Source organism: Dreissena polymorpha, chromosome 15, assembly GCF_020536995.1.
Source record: "Dreissena polymorpha isolate Duluth1 chromosome 15, UMN_Dpol_1.0, whole genome shotgun sequence".
NCBI lineage: Eukaryota > Metazoa > Mollusca > Bivalvia > Myida > Dreissenidae > Dreissena > Dreissena polymorpha.
The window spans coordinates 55,824,476-55,852,259 of record NC_068369.1 but is presented as its reverse complement, the minus strand read 5'-3'; the positions used below and the strand labels follow the sequence as shown (position 1 = coordinate 55,852,259).

At 37.2% G+C, this 27,784-nt stretch overlaps 3 protein-coding genes and 2 long non-coding RNA genes across 9 annotated transcripts in view; 2 read left to right on the top strand and 3 right to left on the bottom strand.

Annotated features, from left to right (window-relative positions):
• Positions 1–27,784, bottom strand: part of LOC127860122 (39S ribosomal protein L40, mitochondrial-like) — a 250,497-nt gene that overhangs the window by 89,991 nt on the left and 132,722 nt on the right. The window lies entirely within an intron of this gene.
• LOC127860117 (DNA polymerase epsilon catalytic subunit A-like) overlaps positions 1–27,784 on the top strand; it is a 131,222-nt gene that overhangs the window by 70,524 nt on the left and 32,914 nt on the right. Inside the window, exons 32-37 of the mRNA XM_052397948.1 lie at positions 18,960–19,195; positions 20,819–20,925; positions 21,343–21,471; positions 22,864–23,030; positions 25,655–25,727; positions 27,189–27,276. Of these exons, the coding sequence (XP_052253908.1) occupies positions 18,960–19,195; positions 20,819–20,925; positions 21,343–21,471; positions 22,864–23,030; positions 25,655–25,727; positions 27,189–27,276 (800 nt within the window). The remainder of the gene's footprint in view (positions 1–18,959; positions 19,196–20,818; positions 20,926–21,342; positions 21,472–22,863; positions 23,031–25,654; positions 25,728–27,188; positions 27,277–27,784) is intronic.
• Positions 1–27,784, bottom strand: part of LOC127860134 (uncharacterized) — a 58,420-nt gene that overhangs the window by 20,598 nt on the left and 10,038 nt on the right. The window contains exon 4 of the long non-coding RNA XR_008039610.1: positions 14,428–14,717. This is a non-coding gene — a long non-coding RNA (uncharacterized LOC127860134). The remainder of the gene's footprint in view (positions 1–14,427; positions 14,718–27,784) is intronic.
• Positions 6,899–27,784, bottom strand: part of LOC127860121 (uncharacterized) — a 252,862-nt gene continuing 231,976 nt past the window's right edge. The window contains exons 2-4 of one of the 3 annotated variants that reach the window (XM_052397963.1): positions 12,875–13,349; positions 9,372–10,406; positions 6,899–7,809 (exon numbers count right to left, since the gene is read on the bottom strand). In XM_052397963.1, coding sequence (XP_052253923.1) covers positions 7,457–7,809; positions 9,372–10,332 — 1,314 coding nt within the window. In that variant the 5' untranslated portion in view covers positions 10,333–10,406; positions 12,875–13,349 and the 3' untranslated portion in view covers positions 6,899–7,456. Of the gene's footprint in view, positions 7,810–9,371; positions 10,407–12,874; positions 13,366–27,784 lie in introns of those variants that run through there. The other 2 variants (XM_052397961.1, XM_052397962.1) reach the window with 2 other exon arrangements.
• Positions 13,906–14,911, top strand: LOC127860132 (uncharacterized). The gene is made up of 2 exons (XR_008039608.1): positions 13,906–14,109; positions 14,411–14,911. It is a non-coding gene; the product is annotated as an uncharacterized LOC127860132 (long non-coding RNA).

The following is a 27,784-nucleotide window of genomic DNA, read 5'->3' as shown; positions in this document are numbered from 1 at the left end:
TAGTGTTGTGGTATTCTGCATTTATCATTAAAGTTTAAATACGATTCACCGTACAATAATTTTTTTTTTGACATTTTCAGTTTTGAACCACCAAATTTTACAAAATTCACTCTCATTAATCCAAATATCGAACAAACATCACTTTTTTAGTATGTATTAATAGATAAATGCATAATATATACAAATATGATAGTTTATAACAAGTGAGAACAGGAATAAAGAAAATATAAACAAACAAGTGATGTCATCATCCTTCGGAAAACGAGAAAAATTTCAATCTCTAGTCACGAATCTTTTTTAAATAAGTTGCCAAAAAAATGGCAAAAGGAAATTACAATCTTCGAACGCAGAAATCATCTACAATGCATGCTTGAATTAAAAATAAAGAAATAAATGGGGGTCACCAGTGAAAACGAAAAGTTCCTGCTTTACAATCAAGGGTACCCCCCTTTTCCAGAAATGCCATACTGAATTTGAGATTTTTATATGTGAGCATAAAGATGAGCTAAATGTTCTAAAATTATTATAAATAGAAGAAAAAAAAGAGGAAAAGCCTATAATAAACTCATAAACATATTAACATACATACATCTCATATATCATGTGTGACATGTAACCTAATCAGTGCAGTAAGATTTGCTAACCTAGTTTGAAATTGCACGTGAAATGCGTTCTTCTATAAATAAGACTTGAAAATGTTACAGGGAAATAAGAACATTAATAATTAAGTAACAAGGCACATTAAATCATTCAATCACACACATTTAAAGGAAAATAGATTTATCCATTTATCAATGAGTAGTGATACTTGCGATAACATTAAACTTATTATGACAAACAAAACAAATACATGTACATGATTGTCATGGTAGTTTTTTGAAGAACTTCTACAGATTGGAATAAGTGTCTCCAAAAGACGCTTGGCATTGGAGACCCTGGGCTGACCGTCAGAGTTATTCATTATACAAATGTTCTTGAGACCATCGCGTTCAAAGATCATTTTAAGATGCATAAGGTCGAGTCCAGAGCCAGCTATAATATTTATGTTGTTGCAGCATTGAACATATGACTGTAAACAAGAACACTCAGTGACTGCAAATTCCTAGATTGTTTCTGGGTTGAATTTGAGTCCATAATCTGTCTGGTTTCATTTTCCTCCTGCACAGGTAATCAGCATATCACTGAAAAGATAACACTTTGAAGTTGATATTTGCCTAGTAGTTATATTCAGGCAGACATAAGAACTTCAATAAGTTTCAGTCGAAGAAAATTATGCATAATTGCAAATTGTTTATGAATAATTTTAACCATTTTTATTTATTTAAATAAAAATATGTGGTCTTTTCTTATTTATTTGGCTTCAATAAGCCTTCTCAAAGTTGTTTCTATAAATTGACAACATTTTCTTCATCTTACTCAACAAAACAATCATATACAGATGTCAAATACACAAGCACTTGTATACATTCTTCATCCAAATGTTAATACCAAATACATGTATTATCCATACTGGATATGAAACTGACTATTAATGTTACATTTTATTTATTACTTAAAACATTGGTTCTACATTAACAATCACATAAATCAGTGAAATACCTAAAAGATAATAAATATGCAGCATTTTAATTTGGATAACCATGATACATAACTTAGGAGATCACACAAGTAGCAGTCATTGGCATATCATTTTCAGAATAGTAATTTTAGTATTTGGGACATAATATACTTTTGTTGTTTGAGGAAAACATCATTACTTGGTCATACAATTCAAATATGCTGTCCTTGATTTCCATGCATTTACAACACAACTTTTTCCTTACATGGCATATTTTGTTTTTCAAAATGAAAGCAAAGATTAGCCTGATTTTGTGGTAAAAATTACTGACAGGGTGCACTTTTCCTACAAAATCTACTTTACTCCAATAATGAATAATGAAACTGTTATACTTGAAAAAAAAAAGCATAATCCATGTACCTTCCTGTTCCAAGCTTTGTGTTTATAGCAAAACAATGCATGTTTTACTTGAAAAGTTGAAGACTCTTCTTTACGTGATGGGTTTTGCCGTACGATAACCCGTTCACATGGCCACAGTCATCACACAAGCATAAAATCCACTTTATCCCCCTTTACTGCTCACCAACAATATTAGATTTTGTAAGTGACACGGGTTGTAAACGTTATTCTTGAAAGTGGTCAAAATTTTCAAGCGTTTGACATTCGTATTTCCAGGAAACCTTTCTTCATTAATATCAACACTGCCATGCATTAGTTGACGTTTATCAATAACTCCAGTCACATTAATATGAACAACAATAACACTTTTGAATCTTTCTCTTTCAAGATAGCAAATTGCTTTTTCTTTAAACGACCCAATCTGTCAGGTACAATGTCGGCCATATTTGTTGTCATTTTATTTAGTGTCCTGGTCCTACATTTAGTATTTCTTAGCGCATTTATAGAATATTCGTAGTTTTCCACACATACCCGGATAACATTCGGAGTGACAGATATGTAAAAAATAAGGCGATATTGCACGAAGTTCATTAGAGTGCTAATACCTTAAATCTGAGTCGCGTGCAACAAAAAACTAGGTCACCAGGTCAACATTTTTAAAAGACCTTGTTACCACTCTAGGGGGGATATTTATGATTTATATTCAATGAAACATGGTAAGAATGTCAGTGTTTATTTCATTCAAAATCGGGTCCGGTAACCGGACCCATTCCCAATGGAAAAAAGTATATATTTTTCCAAAATGGGAGCTAAAAATTCCCAATGGAACCAAAAAAAAAAAAAAAAAAAAAAAAAATTTTTTTTTTTTTTAGATCAATATTTTGTTCATCTCCCATCCATATAAGATCAACCGTAGTCAATATAATACTGGACACACTTGTATCCTCAATTTTTAAGCATTTGTTAGCAAAACAACAACACTACTTTCCCAAATTTAGTCAAAACGCCGCAAATTTTCCCAACTCAAAGGGACCCGGCCCCATTCCCAAAATGGTGAAAAAAAACACTGAATGTTTAACTTGACTATTTCTAGGTCAAGTTCAAATGGGGGTGTCATGCATTCAAAAACTAGGTCACTTGGTCAATACTTTAGAAAAATTCTTATCACTCAAGGGTAACATTTATGATTCAAGCTTGATGAAATAAGGTCAGAATGTTTATCTTGACCATATTCAGGTCATGTTTGAATCTGTGTAATGTTTATCCCAAACCTAGATCATCTAGTCAAATCTTATAAAATTGTGTTCCCATCCTAGAAGCCACATTTATGACTCAGCCTTGAAGAAACTTGGTCCGACGGTTCATCTTAACACTATGAAGGGCATGTTTGAATCAAGGTCCTAGTAAAAAATGATATCACCAGGTCAACTGTTAAATAAATGCTGTACGTGCACTCGAGTAAATGCATCAAGGACCATCATGGTCCTCTTGTTTAATTAATTATCCCCACGCTTTTTGAAAAGCGTGGGGATATTGTGGTTATCTCCGCCGTCCGTCCGTCCGTCCTGGCCACTATCTCCTCCTACACTATACGCACTAGAACCTTGAAACTTACACACATGGTAGCTATGAGCATATGTGCGACCCTGCACTATTTGGAATTTTGATCTGACCCCTGGGTCAAAAGTTATGGGGGTTGGGGTGGGGCCAGGTCAGGGATTTTACTCATTTTTTAATGTTATTTAACATAAACTTCTTCATTTCTACACCAATTTACTTGAAATTGATACTGAACATCTCTTATGACAATACGGTCAATCTCAACAATGCATGGCCCCATTACCAACCCTGGGGCACCCCGCCCACACAGACCACGCCCACCCAAAATTGCCTTTTACTATAAATTCTTCATTTCTACACCGATTTACTTCAAATTGATACTGAACATCTTTTCTAACTATACGGTCAATTTCAACTATGCATGGCCCCATTATCAACCCTGGGGCGCCCCCTGGGTCAAACATGCGGCGTGGCCTCTGCCGTGCCATTTCTAGTTGAAATAATGTGAAGAAATTTGGTACAAGATCACACAAAACTTATTTCTGTGATTTACTGTTTCAACCAGCAGTATAAGACCAGAATTTTTACAAAGTTTTTATCATATTTTTCAACACTTCCTGCTGCCATGAATACCCCAGATTACCAAAAATGCACTTTGGTAAAAGGACCATTCAAGGGACATTACTTACAAACATGATTAGAATCAACCCAGTAAATTGTTGATAAGAATGAATGATGGTGACTGAGACTCTACCTCAATATGTACTAAAGTGAGATGACATGCCTTCAACCCTTTACCACTTAGACACGTTTTTAACCCTTTACCACTTAGATACGTATTTAACCCTTTACCACTTAGATATGATTTAACTCTTTGCCACTTAGATACGTATTTAACCTTTTACCACTTAGATATGATTGAACTCTTTACTACTTAGATACGTATTTAACCCTTTACCACTTAGATATGATTTAACTCTTTACCACTTAGATATGATTTAACTCTTTACCACTTAGATACATATTTAACCCTTTACCACTTAGATATGATTTAACTCTTTACCACTTAGATACGTATTTTGACGCATTTGTAGTCCCTCTGAAAATTAAATTTAATTAAAGACCTTTCTCACTACATTCAGGTATATTGTTTTGCACATGTCGGTCGATCGGTCCGTCGGTCGGTCCATCCACCAGATGGTTTCCGGATGATAACTCAAGAACACTTACACCTAGGATCATGAAACTTCATAGGTACATTGATCATGACTGGAAGATGACCCCTATTGATTTTGAGGTCTCTAGGTCAAAGGTCAAGGTCACAGTGACTCGTTCTTGGATGCAGTTTAGGACCACATTTGCAGATTATATTATGTACTGTTGTGGTGGGGTCTCCGTCCGTCCACCAGATGGTTTCCGGATGATAACTCAAGAACGCTTACGCCTAGGATCATGAAACTTCATAGGTACATTGATCATGACTGGCAGATGACCCCTATTGATTTTGAGGTCACTAGGTCAAAGGTTAAGGTCACAGTGACTCGTTCTTGGATGCAGTTTAGGACTACATTTGCAGATTATATTATGTACTGTTGTGGTGGGGTCTCCGTCCATCCACCAGATGGTTTCCGAATGATAACTCAAGATCGCTTACGCCTAGAATCATGAAACTTCATAGGTACATTGATCATGACTGGCAGATGCAGGGTTCGACATTAACTTTTTTTACAGCAAGACCGTCGGACCAGCTCCTCTTAGAATGTACTAGCCCGAACCTGATGTCTACTAGACCATAAATGACATAGTAAATTAACACAATTGTGTCGTGTAACTGTTTAATCAGGATTTATCAGTAAATAATCAGTGAACAGATTTTTTTTATGCATAGAGTAAAACAATAAAATAAAACTCTTTTTTTGCTTTTCTTCGTCAAAGTCAAGCCATGGGAACTGACTCAATTTTCCATCTAGAATACAATTGACGTTTTTGTGTTTCTTCATATTAAAGTTTCGTGTCAGTTTAAGCGTCGGATTCTTTTTTATTAACTGATTTGTCGGACGAAAATCGGAACTTGAACAAAGCCATTCTTTAAATTACATTCTCTTGTCTGCTACGCAAAAATGTTTACATTGACGATACTGGTTTTCGATAGAAGTCATAAAATCCTGCTCTTCAGTTTTACAACACTGCAAAAAATCATTAATATGCATGACAACTTGACCAATGGAAACAAGCCATTTCTGCAGGAAGCTCTCCTTTGTGTCTAAAAATAGCGATGAATCATGTGAATGCTCCGGGTTTATTTAAATACACTAGTTTTGTTTTATGTAAATAACGCATACGAGAGTAATTTCACCCATTAAAAATAAAGGTTTTCACAGCAATAAGTAACAGTTATATGAATCAGTATAGATTTTTTTATGTACGACCAGTCGGACAAGCTAGCCCGCAGTTTTACTAGCCCGACCACTGATCTTACTAGACAATGTCTGTCGGACGTGCCTTAGTGTCGAACCCTGAGATGACCCCTATTGATTTTGAGGTCACTTGGTCAAAGGTCAAGGTCACAGTGACTCGTTCTTGGATGCTGTTTAGGACCACATTTGCAGATTATATTATGTACTGGTGTCGTGGGGTCTATCTACCAGGGCTAGCGCTGTCCCAAAATTTCTTTGAGCCAACCAGTTTTTTGTTTTTCTGTGCGCGAGAACTGGTTTGGAAATAATTATATATACATGTACTAAGGTCACAGTAACAAAAAACGTATTCACACAATGGCAGCCACTACAACTGACAGTCCATATGGGGGGCATGCATGTTTTACAAACAGCCCTTGTTATTGAAATATTTCCATTTGTTCTGATTCATAGTCTTTATAACTGTTCCAGGATAGTGACAATTTAGAGCAATTAGTGTATGTCAATGCAAAAAGTCAGTTCCACAGAGCTTCATATATTATCTACAGGTTTGTTTTTCCTTCTTTGTGAACCGCCAAAAAATGGCCCTTTCCCTTCTGATTTTTTTTCCTCTCAGCAGGTAAATTGTCCCATACATTAATTTTCCCCCCTCCCCTAAAAAAAAATATAAAAAAAATAAATAAAATAATTTAAACCTTTTTTTATATAAGTTAGCCTAATGCAGTGCAGAAAATAGAAAAATATTGCATAATTTAATAATCTGTTGCCTTGAATTTGTAAATTCAGTAAATTATGTTAAATTGATTATTTAAGACTTTCCTTATTTTCCCCAAAATCCGGCGTTGCACGCGATTTTTTACCCTCAAAAAAGGGCAGGCCCTTTTCCCAAAATCAGATATTAAAAAACGACTGACCTAACTATTGATGTAAACGTCAGTGGGATGTATTTTAACTACACTCAACATGTAGGATAAAAGTTGTTTATTTGATGAAGAAATGCTTTGAAGTTATTGTAACATTTTTCAAAATCATGAGTTGTGTATTATAAGAACAGATAGGCCATCAAAAGCAAACATACAAAAATGGCACACATACCAAATACCTTTAGTTAAAAAAGCATAAATGACATCACCATATTTATCCCTCAATAATTGCTAATAATCATGAAAAACATCAGAATGTATAGATAAATCAATTTCAAAACATATTCATTATAACTTAACATAAAATATGCAAATAACTTAACATAAAATATGCATTAAAACATGACATGACGCCAGACGAAAGAACTAATCAACATAAACATGATATATAGTTGTAATACATACTTGTTTCAAATAATGTAATATTAAGACATTGAAACCATGCATTTTCAAAATAAAGTTTAATTACTTGTTATTAACTCAAAATGCTTTTCCTGTCCTAGATAAAAAACTTGATAACATAAAAAGCTATAAAAAGAAAAAAAATGAAAATACATGTAGAAACATCTTGGCATCCATTTTTTTTTATTCAGGAATGGCTATTCCAAGTCCATAACAATGATTTTACTGTTATTAGTTAGTCCCACTATGATCTGGTTAGTGTTGGTGTTGTAGCAGACAGATGCTGGTTGGCTGAGTCCATCTTTCCGTGAAGCCAGAGTTGCCAGTTTTTTTTTCCCCTCACCATCAACCTGTATGACAGTATGGGAACTGTATCCGCAGACAAGCACTTGTCCTGCAGGTGTGACTTGTAAACCTAGTGGATTTTGTAGTTCAGGGTCCGTGAAGGTGGATATCAGAGTCCCATCTGTAGCTAGAGTGAGGAGCTTGTGCTGCCGATGGTTTGTGACATAGATACGGTCCCCAGCAGGACTCACTGAACATTTAAACACTGCAAAACAAAAACATAGAACATGTGATTTATTACAGTAAATTATTACGCACCCCCCCCCCCCCCCCCCCCCCCCCCCCCGGGTTTTGTAAAAAAAAATTGGTAAAAATTGATGTGTTGTGAAAATAGCAAATCAATTTGGGGTTATCAACCATCTGTTTCACAGTAATACCCCGGTTTATTGATAGCGATGTGTTATCGTGCTGTTGTCATGACAGTTGCATAATAAATATCTCTGTTTATTCTTTATATTACCGTTGATTGTTACCGATAACACACGGGCCACCTGCTGACACCCGGGTCAAGCAGTCATAATTGCAAAAGAAAGAAACAGAGACGCTGTTTGTTTGTTTTTAAACATTTAATTCCATTTGACAATATTGAGGATGATAATAATTATAATAATAATAAAATAATAAGTAGACAAAGTGGTTACTTCCGTTTTTATAGTAGTCTAGATGAATTACTCTTCCGAAGTGTTACAAACTCGATACTTTAATGAAACTTAAAATAAAATTTAACTGCTCATGTTTTTCTCGAATCCCTTTAATTAAAATACGCCGCTGTTATTTAGAATAGTTTGGAAGTAAAACACAAATTAATTATCACCTTTCAATTTAATTTGGCAATCGGCAGAAAGGTGTACTATTAGCGTCATAGAACTAATTATTTAATTACCAATCTATACTTTAGATATGGTAAATATTCGGAAGAATGATAAAAGTGGTCAGCTTATAAATATTTATTTACGGGTATTGTCACGTTTTTTTTAATTTGCTAATCTCTTTATACAACTTGGGGTCCGGTCGCTATTTTGTAGGCAGACGACGATATTAACTGTGTATTCAAAGTATACAGTGTCTGCGCGTGAATGACCCAATATTATCCGATAACTCCGCCCGTTCTCCCGTTTCATTAAAAAACGTCATGTCATGTGTAAGCATGCTCAATGTTGATTGGCCAGCTACCATGAGCAATTCAATAACAATAAGATCAAGCGATGTCTCATAATCGGGTACAGACCTAGTTTTGTTTACTGTTCCAATTGCGAACACTTTCATTGAAACAAAGAGACAAATATAGAAAACCAGTCCAATATAAATGGCGGATGTTTTCAACGAAATATTACTAGATTTTTGCAAATAAGATTTTTATTGAGCCAAATTCTCAACGTTTTCGCAAATGGCAAAAATGACGAACGACAGCTCGAGTCCTGTTGCCCCCCTTTTGATGTAATGGTGTAGTTCAAAATGGCTGCCACGCAGCAAATAACAACGATTAAGTTGAAAATTTTCACAGGAAAATTTTTGTTCTGCTCTAAACTCGTATATAATACGCATCTCCTACTTTAAGAAAAAATCGGCAGGTAAAAAAGTGCGAATTATATTCGCAGATTTACGGTAGTAGATCAGAATTATAATATATGCATTAACACCATTACTCCTTTGTATCTTTTCTGTTTTGTCAACAATCATTTCAAAACTGTTCAAACGTGTTATTATTTAAAAAAAATCAACAAAGATATTATTTTTTATTGTATTTATGGAGAATTAAAAAGTTACCTCTAACGGAGTCTCCTGCATCCTCATACAGCTTTTTCACAAATGATCCAGTGAGAGTGTAGTGATACAGGGCAGTGCCAGAGGTGATATACAACTCTCCCTTAAGATGGGCAATACCTTTGACATAATGCTGTACTGAAAACTTCCTCCCATTCACCAGCTGCCCATTGCTGACAGAGATAAACTGCACATTTTTATTGAAAGTCACAGCCACCTCACTGGACGTGATTTGGCAAATGTCCTGTGGATTACCAGACACATCACAGTGACGTATCATATTGTAATGCTGGTCTAACAGTTTCACTTTTTTATTTCTGAAATCTGCAACAATGACCTGGCCACTTGGAAGGCTGCAAATTCCAATGATTTGGAAATCCTGATAAAAGTCACTTTGTATTCTCACAGTATACTCTGATTTTCTCTGTACAGTGAAAGACTGCATAATGTCTACAATCCTCCCTAGACAAGACCATTTAGACAGGTACTGCTCAATGTCAGTGTTTGCTTGAAAAACAATTGAACTCTGAACCTTTACAGTGTTTTCCTTCAGATATGACTCTGACTCTTGTATCTTCTCCAGACATATTTTGCTGGCTATGAACTCCATTTCTTTCTCACTCTTATCACAAAGGCAATTTACAGCTTCGCCTAGTGTGTGTAAGTCATCCTTCATTCTTCTGCAGTTGTCAAGATCGTTGTTTTTAGAAGTTAGCATTGTGGTCTTAATTTTATCCAATTCTTTCAATGTTGTTTTTTCTAGTGCATCCAAAGCAGCATTTAATTTCTTTCGAAGGTCATTGATTTCTTGCAGTTTTTCATTACATGATTTCTCAATGGACTGAAGGCTGGCCTTTTGTTTACTTTTAAACTCTTTTAATTCTTTAACAATAGTTTGAAGATTGTTTGATAGCTGTTGCATATCAAATGACTGGGTTTTGACTGCCTCAGAAATTAGAGTCATATTTGTGCACTGTCTGAAATAGCAACAAGAATCAAAATGACCAGAAGTGTCCTTTTAACTTATGAAATGTTTAACTGAAATAAAATATAAACAAGTATCATTTATAATATTCAAAGCAGTGTATGTCTTTGCAAAAACTTTTGAGTCTTAACATATATGTATAACACAGTAAAATGTTATATGAACAAGAATTTTGCATTAATGATGAACAATTTCTTTGCCTTCCATTTAAAACTTTGTCAAATAAAGATTGTGTAAACAAACAATGTATGCCCCATTTTGTAATCAAGACATTTATTATGCCCCTCTTCGAGGAAGAAGGGGTATATTGTTTTGCTGGATGTCAGTCGGTCTGTCTGTAAGAAGGCCATGTCGGTAGACCAGTCTGAATGTTAGTAGACCAGTTTGATTCTGATCCATAACTCGTCAACCAATTGACCGATTGGCTTGATACTTCACATTTGCATTGGCCTTGGACAGTAGATCGAAATTGGGGTCAAAGGTCAAGTTTACTATCACACTAAGTGTGAAAATTGTTTCAGATCAATAACTCGTCAACGCATTGACCGATTGGCTTGATACTTTGGATGTGCATTGGCCTTGGACAGTAGATGAACCCCTATTGAAATTATGGTCACTAGGTCAAAGGTCAAGGTTACTATCAAACTTAGTGTGAAAATCGTTTTCAATCAATAACTCAACTAATTGACTGATTGGCTTGATAATTCACATGTGCACTGGCCTTGGATAGTAGATTACCCTTATTATCCCCCGCCATAGGCGGAGGGATATTGTTTTGGCATTGTCCGTTTTTCCGTCCGTCCAGCACTTTTGTGTTCAGAGCCATATCTTGGAAGTGCTTTGGCGGATTTCATTGAAACTTGGAATGAGTATATATATAGATAAGAGGATGATGCACGCCAAATGGCATTGTACACTATCTGTTAATAACGGAGTTATGGCCTTTTGTATTTTGAAAAAATGCTTTTTTGTGTCCAGAGCCATATCTTGGAAGTGCTTTGGCGGATTTCATTGAAACTTGTTATGAGTATATATATATATATATGGATAAGAGGATGATGCACACCAAATGACAGTGTACACCATTGGATAATAACGGCACATGGTATGAGTATATATTATATGGATAAGAGGATGATGCACACCAAATGGCATTGTACACCATCTGTTAGTTACGGAGTTATGGCCCTTAGTATCTTGAAAAAAAATCTTTTTTTGTGTGTCTGGAGCCATATCTTGGAAGTGCTTTGAAGGATTTCATTGAAACTTGGTATGGGTACATAAATGGATAAGAAGATGACGATGGCGTTGTCCATCTTTCCAGAAATATTTGTGTCCAGAAGTATTTTGGCGGGGGATATCAATTCAATGAATTTGCTTGTTGAAATTGGGGTCACTAGGTCAAAGGTCAAGGTCACTATCACACTTAGTGGTTTCCAATCAATAACAAGTAAAGGAATTGCCTGATTGGCTTGATACTTTTGATGTGCATTGGCCTTGGACAGTAGATGACCCCTATTGAAATTGGGGTCACTTGGTAAAAGGTCAAGGTCACTAGAACACTAAGTGTGAAAATCTTCTCCGATCAATAACTCTACAACGAATTGACCGATTGGATTGATACTAAACATGTGAATTTGCCTTTGACAGATGACCCCTATTGTAATAAAAATTGGAATCACTAGGTCAAAGGTCAAGGTCACTATCACATTACGTGTGAAAATCATTTCGATCAATGACTTGTCAACCAATTGACCTATTTACTTTATACTTCATATGTGTATTGACCTTAGACAGTATATTACCCCTATTGAAACTGGGGTGCCTAGGTCAAAGGTCAATGTCATTGTTACACATTAAGAGTACAATCGTTGCCGATCAATAACTTGTCAACTGATTCACCGATTGGCTTGATACTTCACATATGCATTGGCCTTTGACAGTAGATGACTCCTATAGAAATTGAGGTTGCTAGGTCTAAGGTCAAGGTCACTGTTACACACTAAGTGTGAAATTTTTTCCGATCAATAACTCGTCTACTGATTCACTGATTTGCTTGATACCTCACATGCACATTCACCTTGGACAGTAGATGACCCCTATTAAAATTTGGGTCACTAGTTCAAAGCCCTGTTTGGGGGGGGGGGCATATGTCTCTGACTGCGGAACACTTGATAATTATGCCTTCAAACATCGAAAATTTACATAGTATAGAAAAACTGTTAACATGCACGAAACGACCATGCAGATTTTTTATTTATTTCAGTGTAAGCAGCCAACTTTTTATAATCTCAACAACTTACAATCAATAGACTTATCATGGATTGCCCTAGACTGTGTATAACCACTGATATCAATGAACAAACAATGTTGACTTATGCTGTGTACCATAATTTTATTAATTTAACTAATGACGGTGTATAAGTTATGTTGTTTGGAAGATATTTGATATGGGTCAGCTTTGTTTGTACCGTCTGATATTGGTGGGGTTTGCCCAATCTATTCCATGACTGTGACTTACCTGTGATTCAGTAAAACACAATCAGTGCAACACAGCTGACTGTGGTCCTGACAAAACATTTTCAGTTTCTTCTCTTTATGGACAGCACAGTTCATTAGCAAATCCTCCATTGTCTTTGTAAGAGGCCATCTATTTGTTTCTCTCCTTCCATACTTAGAATGGTTTGAATATATTTTATCATGAGGATCAATGCATGTTCGGCAGAAAAACTTTGTACACGTTGAACAAAAATAATCTGCACTTATATAAATTTGTCTACTTTCGCAACCTCCACAATCATAGTCTCTCACCAAAGCTGCTGCCATTTTACAATAGATATTATGAGCTTTTTTACAATAGATATTGTGAGCTGTCCTTCTTTATGAAATGCTATGCTTCCACTGTCATCATGATCTCATCCATATTAAAATAATGAGTATTTATTATTACACGTACAGTTTTAAATTAGAACATTAACCCATATTCTTAACTTAACCTTTCCGAATAGATAAATCGTTAAACTATGTTGCGCGTTTAAGCCAACAACTCAGTGTAAATATGCTCTGAAGTACAAAGTCCATAGTAGAGTTGCAAAAAGACCTTTGTATAGTTAGCTTAATATTTTGCTGATAATATTGGGGGCAACTATTTTCTTACTGTATTGTGACACATGCTATTTACAGTTATCAAGCATAGTCCTGCAATTGGTTGTTTCAAGTTGTCTTACTAAGATTTATTGAATTTTACATTTCTCCCTGAGCATTTGTATGCCCCAGGTAATGTTGCATATAGCAGTTGAACTGTCTGTCAGTCCGTATGTCAGTCAGTCAGTCTGTCCTTCTGTTCGAAAACACTAACATTGCCCATAACTTTTGCAATATTGAAGATGGCAACTTGATATTTGGCATGCATGCGTATCTCATGGAGCTGCACATTTTGAGTGCTGAAAGGTCAATGTCATCTTTTTAGGTCAAAGGTCAAATATATGGCTTCAAAGCGGCGCAGTAGGGGGCACTGCGTTTCTGACAAACATCTCTTGTTTATCAACTGTTATTAGCCGGATTTTTTTCGAAAAAATCTCGGCTTATAGATTGATGTTGTCGGGCGGGCGGGGTGGCGGCGTGCTCGAAAATGTTAAAGTTCTTATTTCATGGTATAACTTTGGTATGCTTGGACCTAGAGTCTTCAAACTTGACATGAAGGTTGGCCAGGATTAACAGATGACCACTGGTCATTTCAAGGTCATTCATTTGAAGGTCAAGGTCACTGTGACCTTCAATATAAAAAATGTTAAAGTTGTTATAACTTTGGTATGCTTGGACCTAGAGTCTTGAAACTTGACATGAAGGTTGGCCATAACTAGTTAGTAACCACTGGTCATTTCAAGGTCATTCATTTGAAGGTCAAGGTCACTGTGACCTTGAATGTAAAAATGTTAAAGTTCTTATTTCATGGTATAACTTTGGTATGCTTGGACCTAGAGTCTTCAAACTTGACATGAAGGTTGGCCAGGATTAACACATGACCACTGGTCATTTCAAGGTCATTCATTTGAAGGTGAAGGTCACTGTGACCTTCAATATAAAAATGTTAAAGTTGTTATTACTTTGGTATGCTTGGACCTAGAGTCTTGAAACTTGACATGAAGGTTGGCCAGAACTAGTAAGTAACCACTGGACATTTCAAGGTCATTCATTTGAAGGTCAAGGTCACTGTGACCTTGAATGTAAAAATGTTAAAGTTGTTATAACTTTGGTATGCTTGGACCTAGAGTCTTGAAACTTGACATGAAGGTTGGCCAGAACTAGTAAGTAACCACTGGACATTTCAAGGTCATTCATTTGAAGGTCAAGGTCACTGTGACCTTGAATGTAAAAATGTTAAAGTTCTTATTTCATGTTATAACTTTGGTATGCTTGTACCTAGAGTCTTCAAACTTGAAATAAAGATTGGCCAGTACTAGAAGATGACCACTGGTCATTTCAATGTCATTCATTTGAAGGTCAAGGTCACTGTGACCTTAAATGTTAAAATGTTAAAATTGTTATAACTTTGGTATGCTTGGACATAGAGTCTTCAAACTTGACATGAAGGTTTGCAAGCACACTTAGATGACCACTGGTCATTTCAAGGTCATTCATTCTAAGGTCAAGGTCACTGTGACCTTGAATGTAAAAATGTTAAAGTTCTTATAACTTTGGTAGGTAAAAATGTTAAAGTTCTTATTCCATGTTATAACTTTGGTATGCTTGTACCTAGAGTCTTCAAACTTGACATAAAGGTTGGCCAGTACTAGAAGATCACCACTGCTCATTTCAATGTCATTCATTTGAAGGTCAAGGTCACTGTGACCTTCAATGTTAAAATGTTAAAATTGTTATAACTTTGGTATGCTTGGACCTAGAACATTTCATTTTGACCTTTGAACAATATTTCAGTAATTTAAGTATTGCATTGACAAAAACACGAAAGGTACTTTCCTGTCATTTAAATAAAAAATCCGGCTTCAATGCGGTCATCTCCGACCGCGGAACTCTTGTGTTTATAACTGATTTAACAAACTTGCAAGCATAAGAATCCTAAATTGCACTTTATTCAAGATAAAGGCATCTACTACAGAGTTGAACATGTCTCAAATCAGGAAGTTAAAGCGCACCATCTAGGTCTGTCTATACTTAATTGAATACTCCTCTGCATCTCAGATTTTGTAGTCAATATTAATTGATAAATAAGACATCTTCATTAAATTTCAATTCAGTATTTTGAAGAACAAGTGTTAAACTTTGTTATCAAAAACTACAGTTGGCAAACTTTGCCATTATGAATCAAAATGCTACAGATAGATACAAGTACTGTTGATATGGAGATATGTGGATAATAAACATACATACTGAATTCCAGATATAAGAAAATATGTATTTTAAATAATATTAATATGTTTACTACTGAAGGTAAAACACTCTAAGCTGTCAAATTGATAAAGGCAGTACCTGTCCTGAAATATGATAGACTAGAGTATTAGAAAATCTCAACAGTTTTCATAGGCCAAAGTTTCTTATTATAACCCCACAAACAAAGTTTAGGGAGGTATATAGGAGTGAGCTTGTCTGTCAGTCAGTATTAAGTGTTCGCTGTCTAATTATCCCCGCCGAAAAAAAATTTGGAGGGGATATGGTAATTGGTCCCGTACGTCTGTGCGTGCGTCCTAAACTTTGTCCAAAGCATTGCTCCAAATCTATTCAATGGATTTACTTTAAACTTAGAATATAAACAGATGGCAACTAGGAGAAGTGCAGTGACCAAGAACCATAACTCTATCTACATTACTTTTTGAATTATCTCCCCTTTTATATAATTTCAAAGTAATTTTTTGTCTGGAGCATAACTCTCAATCTTCAGAAGGGATTTACTTGAAACTTGACATATAAACAGATGGCATCTAGGAGAAGTGCTTGTTGGAAATGGTCTCTGGACAATCTGCTAACACAGATTCCAATCCTCCTGATCTTAGTTCCCCATCTTCAGTGATGGCTAGACGAGGAGACTCATGGCATGAGTACCGCTTCTTCCCCCACAACGTCATTACATCTCATTACGGATGCGAGCAGGGAAGGTTGGGGTGCTCACCTGGAACCACTCAGCCTGATAATCTCAGGATTGTGGTCTCCTCAGGAGTATCACCTGCACATCAACAATCTCGAAATGCGAGCAGTCTTTCTAGCTGTATCTCATTTCCAATCACATTTTCGGGACTGTGTGATGGTGTCATCAGACAACACATCAGTCGTGGCTTACATCGAGGCACGGGGGAACACACTCACACTCCCTGTATCTGGAAACCAAGAATTTATTCATTCTTTGCAAGAGCCTCAACATCTACCTTCTGGCCAAACACATACCAGGTCATCTCAATGTCCTGGCAGACAGTTTGTCTCGCAAACATCATTTACTTCCGTCAGAGTGGACACATCATGAGGAAGTGGCTGACCAGATTTTTCTCACGTTCCGTTATCCTATAGTCGTTCTATTTGCGACCAGAGACAACCACAGACTTCCCCTGTACATGAGTCCAGTCTACAATCCAGCAGCGTGGACGGTAGACGTGCTTTTGTTCGCCTGGGACCAACTGGATGCTTACGCCTATCCCCCACCCATTCTCATTCCCCAAATCTTGGCGAAGATCAGGGTGAGCTCTTGCCGGATCCTCCTGGTCGCCCCTTGGTGGCCCAGGAGATCCTGGTACAACGACCTTCTCAGTCTCATGTGCGACTATTCCAGGAAACTTCCTCACAGGTCAGATCTCCTATCTCAGAGAAGCAGACTTCATGCGGATCCAAACATGTTCCACTTACACGTCTGGCCATTATCAGGCAATCCCTGCAGAAGAAACTTTTTTTCTGTCAGGGCTTCCACACTCATTGCCTCTGCAAGGAGATAATTCACCAGAACAGTCTATGATGTTCGCTGGAAGCTCTTCTCTGACTGGTGTATTCGAGGGAAAATTGATCCCCTCAATCCCTCTGCTAGATGCATAGCGGATTTTCTCATATATCTTTTTGATGATAAGAAACTGTCTCTTAGCTCCATCAAAGGATACAAATCTATGATTTCGCATACATTGGCTTTTTGTAAGTCATCACAAGTCTGTGCTGACCCAGCCATTTCGGAACTGATCTGAGCCATGGAACTCAAACATCCTGTTTCTCGTTCCCTTACCCCTAAATGGGATTTGGCTTGCGTTCTTTGTTTGCTTACTAAGGCTCCTTATGAACCTCTTGAGCAAGCTTCTTTACAGTGGAAGACCATTTTCCTTCTTACTATAGCTTCAGCCAAACAGAGAAGTGAAATTCATGCTCTTTCTATCGAAGATGGCCATCTTCGTTTTGATTCCTCCGATGGCTCCGTCACTTTGTTGTGTCAGCCAGGTTTCCTTGCTAAAAATCAACTCCCCTCTATGGCTTCTAAACCCTTCAAGGTCCCAAGTCTTTCTAGAACTTGTGGACATGAAGATGAAGAGAGACTTTTATGCCAAGTCAGGGCTTTGAAGTTCTACCTCAACAGAGTTAAGTCTATTCGAGGTTCTCGCAAGAGACTCTTCATTCCCTTAAAAGGGGGGGGGGCGATGTGTCTGCGGCTACTATTTCTCGTTGGGTAGCCTCGACTATAAAAAGGCTTACTCTTCTCTTTCATCTAGGGATTCATCCCTGTTTAAGATCAGACCGCATGAATTACGAGCTTTATCGGCTTCGTGGGCGTATATTAATCACACCCCACTCTCTGACGTGCTCCAAGCTGCTTTCTGGAAGAATCAGACCACCTTTTCCTCTTTTTATCTTCATTCTCAGTGCCAACAAGACAATTTGTATATGTTGGGCCCTGTTGTGGTTGCACAAACGGTAGTGTCTTCTATGGCATAGTTTACTTACTCATATCCGTGATATATAAGTACAAATACCGTACTAACGAAGATTACCTGAGGACATGATACTACAATCTTTGGCTGATAACCCTGTACACGGGCTCTGCTGTGATGGGGAGATAAATGCGAACCTTCCCACAGCAGCTGCAAATTCAGCTATTAGATAGCAGGTAACGTATTTATGCTATTAAAACAAATTTTTCAAGTTAAATTCATTTTAATTATTAAATACTTACCTGCTATTGGTAAGTCCCACCGCCCAACCCGCTCTTCGACTAATATTTTAGATATATTAAAAGAAGATTGATTTTATGGTGGACACCGTTTCCAGTTCCGGTTTAGACTAAGGTTGCATTGAACTATGTTCTAGCTTGATCTAGTTTTGGTGTATGGGACAGGGTGGCCTGCTCCCGGCTCCAGAATTTTCCGTGTGAATTAACCCACCTTGGAAAAGGTAGCTATTAGATAGCAGGTAAGTATTTAAAAATTAAAATGAATTTTTTTTTTTTAATTTGTTTTAATATATATTTTCAAGAAGCCCGAAACTGACAATTTTTTAATAATTCTCAATGTAGTTTAGGTGGATTTGTTAATATTCTTGCTTTTTTGGTAAAAGACTTTCTGGCACACACAGCTTAATAGAAAAAGCAACATAAAACACAACACATTAATTTTCCTCTGTCACAGTGTGGAGGAAGGTGATCAAGACGTTGCCCAGGTCACACCCCGTGATGAACCTGTACGAGTACTCGGTACCCGAGGATATCTATGAGGAGCATATCAACGAGATTAGCGCTGACCTCTCCTCACCAGACATTGAGGGCGTGTATGAGACTCAGGTCCCGCTACTCTTCCGAGCACTCGTGAAGCTTGGCTGCGTAACCATGGTGAACCGAGACTTCTCCAAGCAGATGGCTGGAAGGGTAAGTTGGGTAGGGAAAGTAGTGTTTATGGTTTTACTTGTTTGTTGCAGTTAGATTTGACTTTTTTAAACCCATTCAGTCAGAGGGTATGTTGTAGTCACACTGTTGTACGAACTGACTGATGTTTCAGTTTGTTTTGTAAAGCGATTGAATTGAAACTTTACATGTAATCTCCATAAAAATGTAGATGTGCAAGACAATTTTATCATCCACAGTTACCCACATATTCCAGAGTGTTTGTTCGCTCAACATAGTTTTGAAAGCAGTGTAGGTGTATTTGTCTCTTCTAGTTGTTTTTTACTTTTTATACGCCCGTATAAAATACGGGACGTATTATGTGAAACCCCTTGGCGGGCGGCGGGCGGAAGGCATCACTTTGTCCGGACTCTAATTCAAATTGTATTCATCCGATCTTCACCAAACTTGGTCAGCAGTTGCATCTAGTTGATATCTAGGCCAAGTTCGAATATGGGTCATGCCGGGTCAAAAACTAGGTCATAGGGTCAATAAGTGCATTTTCAAAGGGGCCACTTTGTCCGGACTCTATTTCAAATTGTATTCATCCGATCTTCACCAAACTTGGTCAGCAGTTGCATCTAGTTGATATCTAGGCCAAGTTCGAATATGGGTCATGCCGGGTCAAAAACTAGGTCATAGGGTCAATAAGTGCATTTTCAAAGGGGCCACTTTGTCCGGACTCTATTTCAAATTGTATTCATCCGATCTTCACCAAACTTGGTCAGCAGTTGCATCTAGTTGATATATAGGCCAAGTTCGAATATGGGTCATGCCGGGTCAAAAACTAGGTCATAGGGTCAATTAGTGCATTTTCAACGGCGCCACTTTGTCCGGACTCTAATTCAAATTGTATTCATCCGATCTTCACCAAATTTGGTCAGAAGTTGTGTCTAGATGATATGTAGGTCAAGTTCAAATATGGGTCATGCCGTGTCAAAAACTAGGTCACGAGGTTACTTAGTGCATTTCAAGCATTTAGCATGGTGTCCGCTCTCTAATTGAAGTAGTTTTCATCTGATCTTCACCTAATTTGGTCAGAAGTTGTGTCTAGATGATATGTAGGTCAAGTTCGAACATGGGTCATGCCGGGTCAAAAACGAGGTCACATAGTGCATTTCAAGCATTAAGCATGTTGTCCGCTCTTTAATTGAAGTAGTTTTCATCTGATCTTCACCAAATTTAGTCAGATGTTACATCTAAGTGATATCTAGGTCAAGTTCAAATATGGGTCATGCCAGGTCAATAACTAGGTCTTGAGGACACTTTCAAGCATTGAGCATGGTGTCCAAAACCTTCGAACGGGCGTATCTTGTGACAGTTTGGCACTCTTGTTTCAGATACAGTCTGGCTAATAAACAGACTATTTCTTAACTTCCTATTTTTTGACTACCATATGTCAATTTAAAGTGTGCAATATTTTATACCCAAGTATGGTGTTGTATTTGAACGTAAATGCACTTGGATTAAAACATATATCAATGAGCATGATTTCCCTTTAAAATGTTTGTTTAGTTTTCATAACTGTCACAGTTGGTCAGTGCAGCTAGTTTAGCAGTGCTGTCAGTTTATCAGTGGGTTTAAGCATGCTGTGAATGTGTATTTCAGGAGACAGACACATTTGACCTAGAGAACCTGGAGTTTCGAACCCTGGCCCAGTTCTCATACCTGGAGCCGGGATCCATCAAACACCTCTACCTCTATCATCATGTCTGGTAGGGGATAAAGTCAAAGTTTTTAAGTATTCACAAGCATGCACGCATATTTTTTAGAATGAGGTAGTATTCGCCCAATAAATTTGACAATTTTAAAAACAAAAACATGCAATATGGCATGCATACATTACATTCTAGTCAAGAATTAAAGTGTAACAGTCTCACAATGTAAGCTATTCAAACCTCACAATTAAGACCTTTTTTCAAATATTCAAATGTGTACGTAAGCTATGTAATCATAAAAAAATATTGTCTGCAAATAATGTTTGTTTTTACAGTATTAATGTTCTAAAATTCTTTCTTCTGGTCTGCATAAAAGCATCAAATGATATATTTTAAAACCATATGATTTAAGTTGAATAATGCATTAATTGCTGCACAATGATGAATCACATCCTTGTGTTACCATGGTAACAGTGGCAGCAAGATGCTGTTTGGCCTGTTCTTCCCCATGGCCAAGAAGGGCACGGTGTTTGTGGTCGATACAGTCCGCAGCGACCAGATGCCGAACCTGAATGCCATGTTCAACGCTGAGAGGAATGTAAAGTAGGCTGCTTTACATGCATTGGTGTGGTTTACATGGTGTTGCTACGGTAAAAATCATTGCAGGGCCAAAAAACCAACTTTGGGGAAAGGGCCACAGCCTTTTTTACGGGGGAAAAAAGACACAATTTATGGCTTTGGGGAATACTGAGGTAGATTGGAAATTTAGAGAAAAAATGCATGATTTTAAAGAAATTTCTGTAGGGAAAAGGGCCTTTTTGGTTAAGGGGAAGAAAAAGAGGTCCCTTGCGAAGAAGCGTTTTTTGGCCCTGCATTGTTATTAGTGGGACTTTAATTTTCGTGGGATTCTGGGTCGAACGATACACAAATTTATGATCCCAACAAATAATTTGTTTGTTGTGTTTGTGTGTGTTGTTGTTATTTTGGCCAAAATCAGAAATCCAAGAATTTACGTGTTCACAAAATAGTCTTTAGGACTATGAAATTTAATATCTACAAATATAAATGATTTTACAGTATATTCATGTATTTGAGGCCCACTCCTGTCATCTGACTAGAAATTTGCTCTTTTCTGTTCATTATAGACACCTTTCAGATTTTTGTGTTATGTGTAACTCGAAAAGCTATAGAACTGCTGGTGATTAGACAGTTTATATTTATTGTTTTTAATAATATTATTATTATGTAAACATGCGCATTATTTTATGGATATTTAAATTGTATTAGGTTTTTCTTATAACCTGTGAAAATTTAGGGGTTTTTGTGTCTATTGGAAGCATTTCTAGTGTGTATATTAAATAATACCTATTTAAAAAAAAGACTGAATGATTCCACATTCAATAGTTTTTGTCAAAAATGTCTCATTCTTTCACAAATATTTCTTAACCCATTTATGCCTAGTGTCTAGAAAAAAGGCCTTGGCAAACAGCGTAGATCAAGAGTCGGAGTCTGCGCTGTTTGCTTAAAGGAATTTCTGTAAGAAATATTCTAAATATAGAAACAAATATACTAGACATCCCTTATTTTGGAAATAAATTGATCCAATTTAGAAGGATGGGAGAGTCCACTAGGCATAAATGGGTTAAGTAGTATATGACGAGACCTTCTCACCAACCTCTGGTAAATGAGTGAAACTATTGCAACTTAACATTTTAAACTAAATGTGAAATAAATGCAAGTAGTTTATGAATCATAATGTTATTTTTATGGTGTGCCAGTTTATGCCATACATGTTTGCACTAAGTACTTTTTAACCACCTCACACAGGAAGAGTGTTAAGATGTTTCTCTGACCGGCATGATACAACTAAAATAATGTTTTAAATGGTTGATGTAAAAAAAATGTTGTTGACCGAAGTGTCTCTGACAGGCATGATACAACTGAAATAATGTTTTAAATGGTTGATGTAAAAAATACCGTTGAAATGGTGTCCAGGGTAACGAAGGGAGCTGACGAGGCAATGCTGCCAGAGGCGGGTCACAAGCTGGACTACACTCTGGAGAAGGACATCAATCAGGTGTACCGTAACATGCAGAGGATGCTGTCCGCATACAAGGACGAGAAACGGGGACCCACCTACATAGCCGTCCAGTCACCACTCGGTGAGGATTTCCTTAGAAGCTAACTCTTTCCCACTCAGAAGCTAACTTTTTCCCACTCAGAAGCTATCTTTCCCACTCAGAAGCTAACTCTTTCCCACTTAGAAGCTAACTCTTTCCCACTCAGAAGCTAACTCTTTCCCAATTAAAAGCTAACTCTTTCCCACTCAAAAGCTAACTCTTTCCCACTCAGAAGCTAACTCTTTCCCACTTAGAAGCTAATTCTTTCCCACTCAGAAGCTAACTCTTTCCCACTCAGAAGCTAATTTTTTCCCACTCAGAAGCTTACTCTTTCCCACTCAGAAGCTAATTTTTTCCCACTCAGAAGCTAACTCTTTCCCACTCAGAAGCTAATTTTTTCCCATTCAGAAGCTTACTCTTTCCCACTCAGAAGCTAACTCTTTCCCACTCAGAAGCTAACTCTTTCCAACTCAGAAGCTAACTCTTTCCCACTCAGAAGCTAACTCTTTCCCACTCAGAAGCTAACTCTTTCCCACTCAGAAGCTAACTCTTTCCCACTCAGAAGCTATCTTTCCCACTCAGAAGCTAACTCTTTCCCACTCAGAAGCTAACTCTTTCCCACTCAGAAGCTAACTCTTTCCCACTCAGAAGCTAACTCTTTCCCAATCAGAAGCTAACTCTTTCCCACTTAGAAGCTAACTCTTTTCCACTTAGAAGCTATTCTTTCCCACTCAGAAGCTATTTTTTTCCCACTCAGAAGCTAACTTTTTCCCACTCAGAAGCTAACTCTTTCCCACACAGAACCTAACTCTTTCCCACTCAGAAGCTAACTCTTTCCCACTCAGAAGCATAGTATAAACTGCTATATGCAACCAGCATAAAACCACAACAGCCTATGAGTAACTCGCAGTCTGTTCAGATTTATGCTGTTTGTTGCTCATCAGTACCTGATGGTGTGAAATGACGCCGTTAAAACTCAAGTCTAATATATTTCAGTTTTCTATGGAACCTTCAACATGTCAAAAATTATCTAAGTGGTAGAGAATTGATGAAATTTAACTCTATGGCCATAGTTGCCCCTTATTATGCGAACCATAATCGCATAATTTCTCAGAAAGTCTAGGCCCTCAACACACATTTCTAAAAATGGATTTACTTAGGGTTAGAAAGGACCAAAAAAAATTCAAAGTTTGTTTGTAAGATGCATTTTAAGTTGAATCTTTGAATCTCCTTTGAAAAATCCTTTCATAGCCATTTTTGTCCCTTACCGGTGAAACCGGAGGGGACTTATGGTTTGCGCTCTGTCCGTCACACTTTTCTGGATCCTGCAATAATTTTAAAAGTTCTTCATATTTTTTCATGAAACTTGAAACATGGATAGATGGCAATATGGAGATTATGCACCCAGGCTTCCTGAAAAGGCCAAAAAAGTTATGACTAAATACCGAAAAGTCTAATACTTGCCAAAAGAACGAAAACACCGCATTAGAATCACTCTTTTCTTGAATTTCGAGCCTTTTGGTCATTAAGAACACTTACGAGTCACTAGTTGTTAATAGTGCTCTCCCTTTGTTGTTTTTTTGATTTTATTGGTCCGACATATTACTGTGCCATATCAAAACAATCAATATGAATGGAAACTGTAAACTTTAAAACGGGATTATCGAAACATCAGAAACATCACAGTTTACTCCTGAACCAAGAATGCACATGAGCAGAGACTTGTTGCAATCTGCGAGTTAAACAGGTGAGTTAAACACGATTCTTTTCAATCGTACAGTTTCCTCTGAAAATCTTTGTAAATTAAGCATTTTGATGTGAGGCCTTTTTGTCTCCAGACTTTTTCAACCCTCAATATTGCGAATAAATCTTATAAAATAGCCTATTACATGCATCCAATCCCAATACAAATATATATTTTCCTTTGAGTCTGACTAGAATTTAAAGCTGTTGTCCATCATACACTGTAATCACTAGAGCACGCAAGTGTTTTGTTTTACTTTATCAAGTGTACTTATACACAGGCTGCACATTGTTATAAACTCGTGCTGTTCGGTCAGGTGAATTTTTGAAAAAGTGCCTGTCAATCGGACAGGCTGATGGAAAAGTTAGCCTGTCCGATTGAGATGCACTTTTGGGGACTTTTCAGGAAGCCTGTGCACGTCATTTCATTTTGTTCCTATGTCAAGAATTCTGGTTGCTATGGCAACAACTATATAAAAAAACACACAAAAAACAACACTGACAATGGTGGAGTTTCACCGGTAGGGGACAATATTGCTTGGCAATCTCTTGTTATGTTTGTTTGTATATTTGTGTGTAAAACTATTTATTAATTAAATCATTAAATGAGCTACTCCTAGAAAGTGGGTATTATGCCATATGCTGCCAGGGAGGCTCGAGACCAGCCTGTACATTAATATAGTCGGCCTAGGAGCTACTCTGTCTGCTTATGAGACCACGTAACCTTGCGTGGCTTTACAGTAGACTATGAAGCTCCTGATTAGACTGCGCAAATGCACAGGCTTGTATGGGGCTACGCTTGCAGCAGATTGCATGCGACTCATTTTATAATTAAGTGGCTCAAGTAATGTTACGTTAATGTTATTTTCAGTTTACTAACCTCAAATCATGTGATCATGTGTTGTATTGATGTATTCTTTCAGATTTCCAGCACCTGATATCTGATATGCCTGGCCTGGGGGACTTCCCTTTAGTGCCTATACACATAGCTGACAGGTACACAAGTGCTTCTAGTAAAATTTATGTCTTCTCTTGCTATTTAAATCTGATAATATCTGAATAAAAGAACTTAAGCTAGTTTTATAACTTTTATAGACATCATGTTCTTACTTGGACAAAGTTCACCTGGTAGGGGCTTCAGTTTTGTCTGTGACAAAGTTGTTGTTTTTCAATGTTTCTAACAACTCTATTGTAAATATAAATTACAAATCCACCTATATGGACTGCACATGCACTTTGTGCACATACAAATAGCCTGTTTTTATGTCCCCCAGTCTAAACTGGGGGACATATTGTTTTTACCCTATCTGTTTGTTTGTTGGTTTGTTCGCGTCAAACTTTAACATTGGCCGTAACTTTTGCAATATTGAAGATAGCAACTTGATATTTGGCATGCATGTGTATCTCATGGAGCTGCACATTTTGAGTGGTGAAAGGTCATGGTCATCCTTCAAGGTCAAAGGTCAAATATATGGCTTCAAAGCGGCGCAGTAGATGGCATTGTGTTTCTGACAAACACATCTCTTGTTTTCATGTATGTCTTGTTTATAAGCTACATGGCAATAATTAGTGTGCAGCAAAACCAGTGGAGTGCTATCGATGATTATAGCATGCAATAAACTCCATGATATGCTTATGTCAAACAGCAATGATGATACGTAACCCTTTCCCACCCAGAAGCAAAGTGAAAATTGCTATGTGCAAACAGCATTAAACCTGGCAATGTGTTCACAAAACATTTTTTGCAATCGAAAATCGATTTTGCTTGTCATTAAAAAAGGAATTCCATTGTAGTTGATAGGCAAAAATGAAAATTTATGTCAGTTAAAATCGATTTTCGATGCAAAATCGTTTTGTGAACACGGGGCCAGAACTGCCTGGGAGTAACTCTCAGTCTGCAGGGCCCTCAATCTATCAAATCTGCTGCCAAAATTCGGCGGCAGTCCCCCACCTGAAAAGTAGACTTTTTTCCCCTTTTGGGGGGAAAAATTCCCCCTAATAAAAAATTTTTTTTTTTTTTTTTTTTTTTTTTTTTTTTTTTAATAGAAAGATGTGTCTCATGATTATTATATCTCGATACTATTTCAATTTAATCTTTTCAAACATACTAAATTATGAAAAATGCAATGAATATAGTGCAAACATGTACAAATGAAATAATGAGAGAGTAAGTAAAAAATTCCCCAAAAAAGGGAAACGTCGCGAAAATTCCCCCTCCTAAGGGCTGCGGAACCCTTCCCCCAAAGTAGTGTGAGGGCCCTGGTCTGTTCTATTTTTTTATGCTGTTTTCTGCTCATCATTATCTAAGGGTTGGGAAGGAATCCTTTAAAACTTAAATTTAGTATAAAAAATATAAAAAAGGTCTTAAATTAAATTAAACTTTCTAAGGGACAAGAACACATGAAAATACGTATCTAAGTGGGAAAGGATGCATGCTACATGTTATTCTGTCCCCAGTGAGACCCTGTACAGTGTTCTGGACTGGCAGAGGGTTGGATGCCGGCGCATGTTGCAGCACTACATGAACATCGATGTCATTCTCCATGTACGTGTCCCACTGTTATGCTCCTTGAGCTGGTTCCCAAATTGTATAATTGAGTTGTGTTCTGAGAAAACTGGGCATAATGCATGTGCGTAAAGTGTCGTCCCAGATTAGCCTGTGCAGTCCGCACAGGCTAATCAGGGACGAAACTTCGCCTAAATTGGATTTTTGCTTAGAAGAGACTTCATTAAAACGAAAAATGTCATAAAAGCGGAAAGTTTTGTCCCTGATTAGCCTGTGCGGACTGCATAGGCTAATCTGGGACGACACTTTACGCACATGCATAATGCCCTGTTTTCTTAGAACGTGACTCAATTAATGAAGGGCTAGAATTAAGGATAGACTTTCAATGCTGGTCTGTCATCTGTCTCTAGGATACTTCCAGTGTTACTTGCAACACACAAGTTCTCTAGTGTGTCATGTGAAAATGGATCTTATGTCATATGCGTCCAGCAATAGTGCAGTCTGAACACGAGCTACTCTGTAATCTATAAAGGCATACATTGTTTTA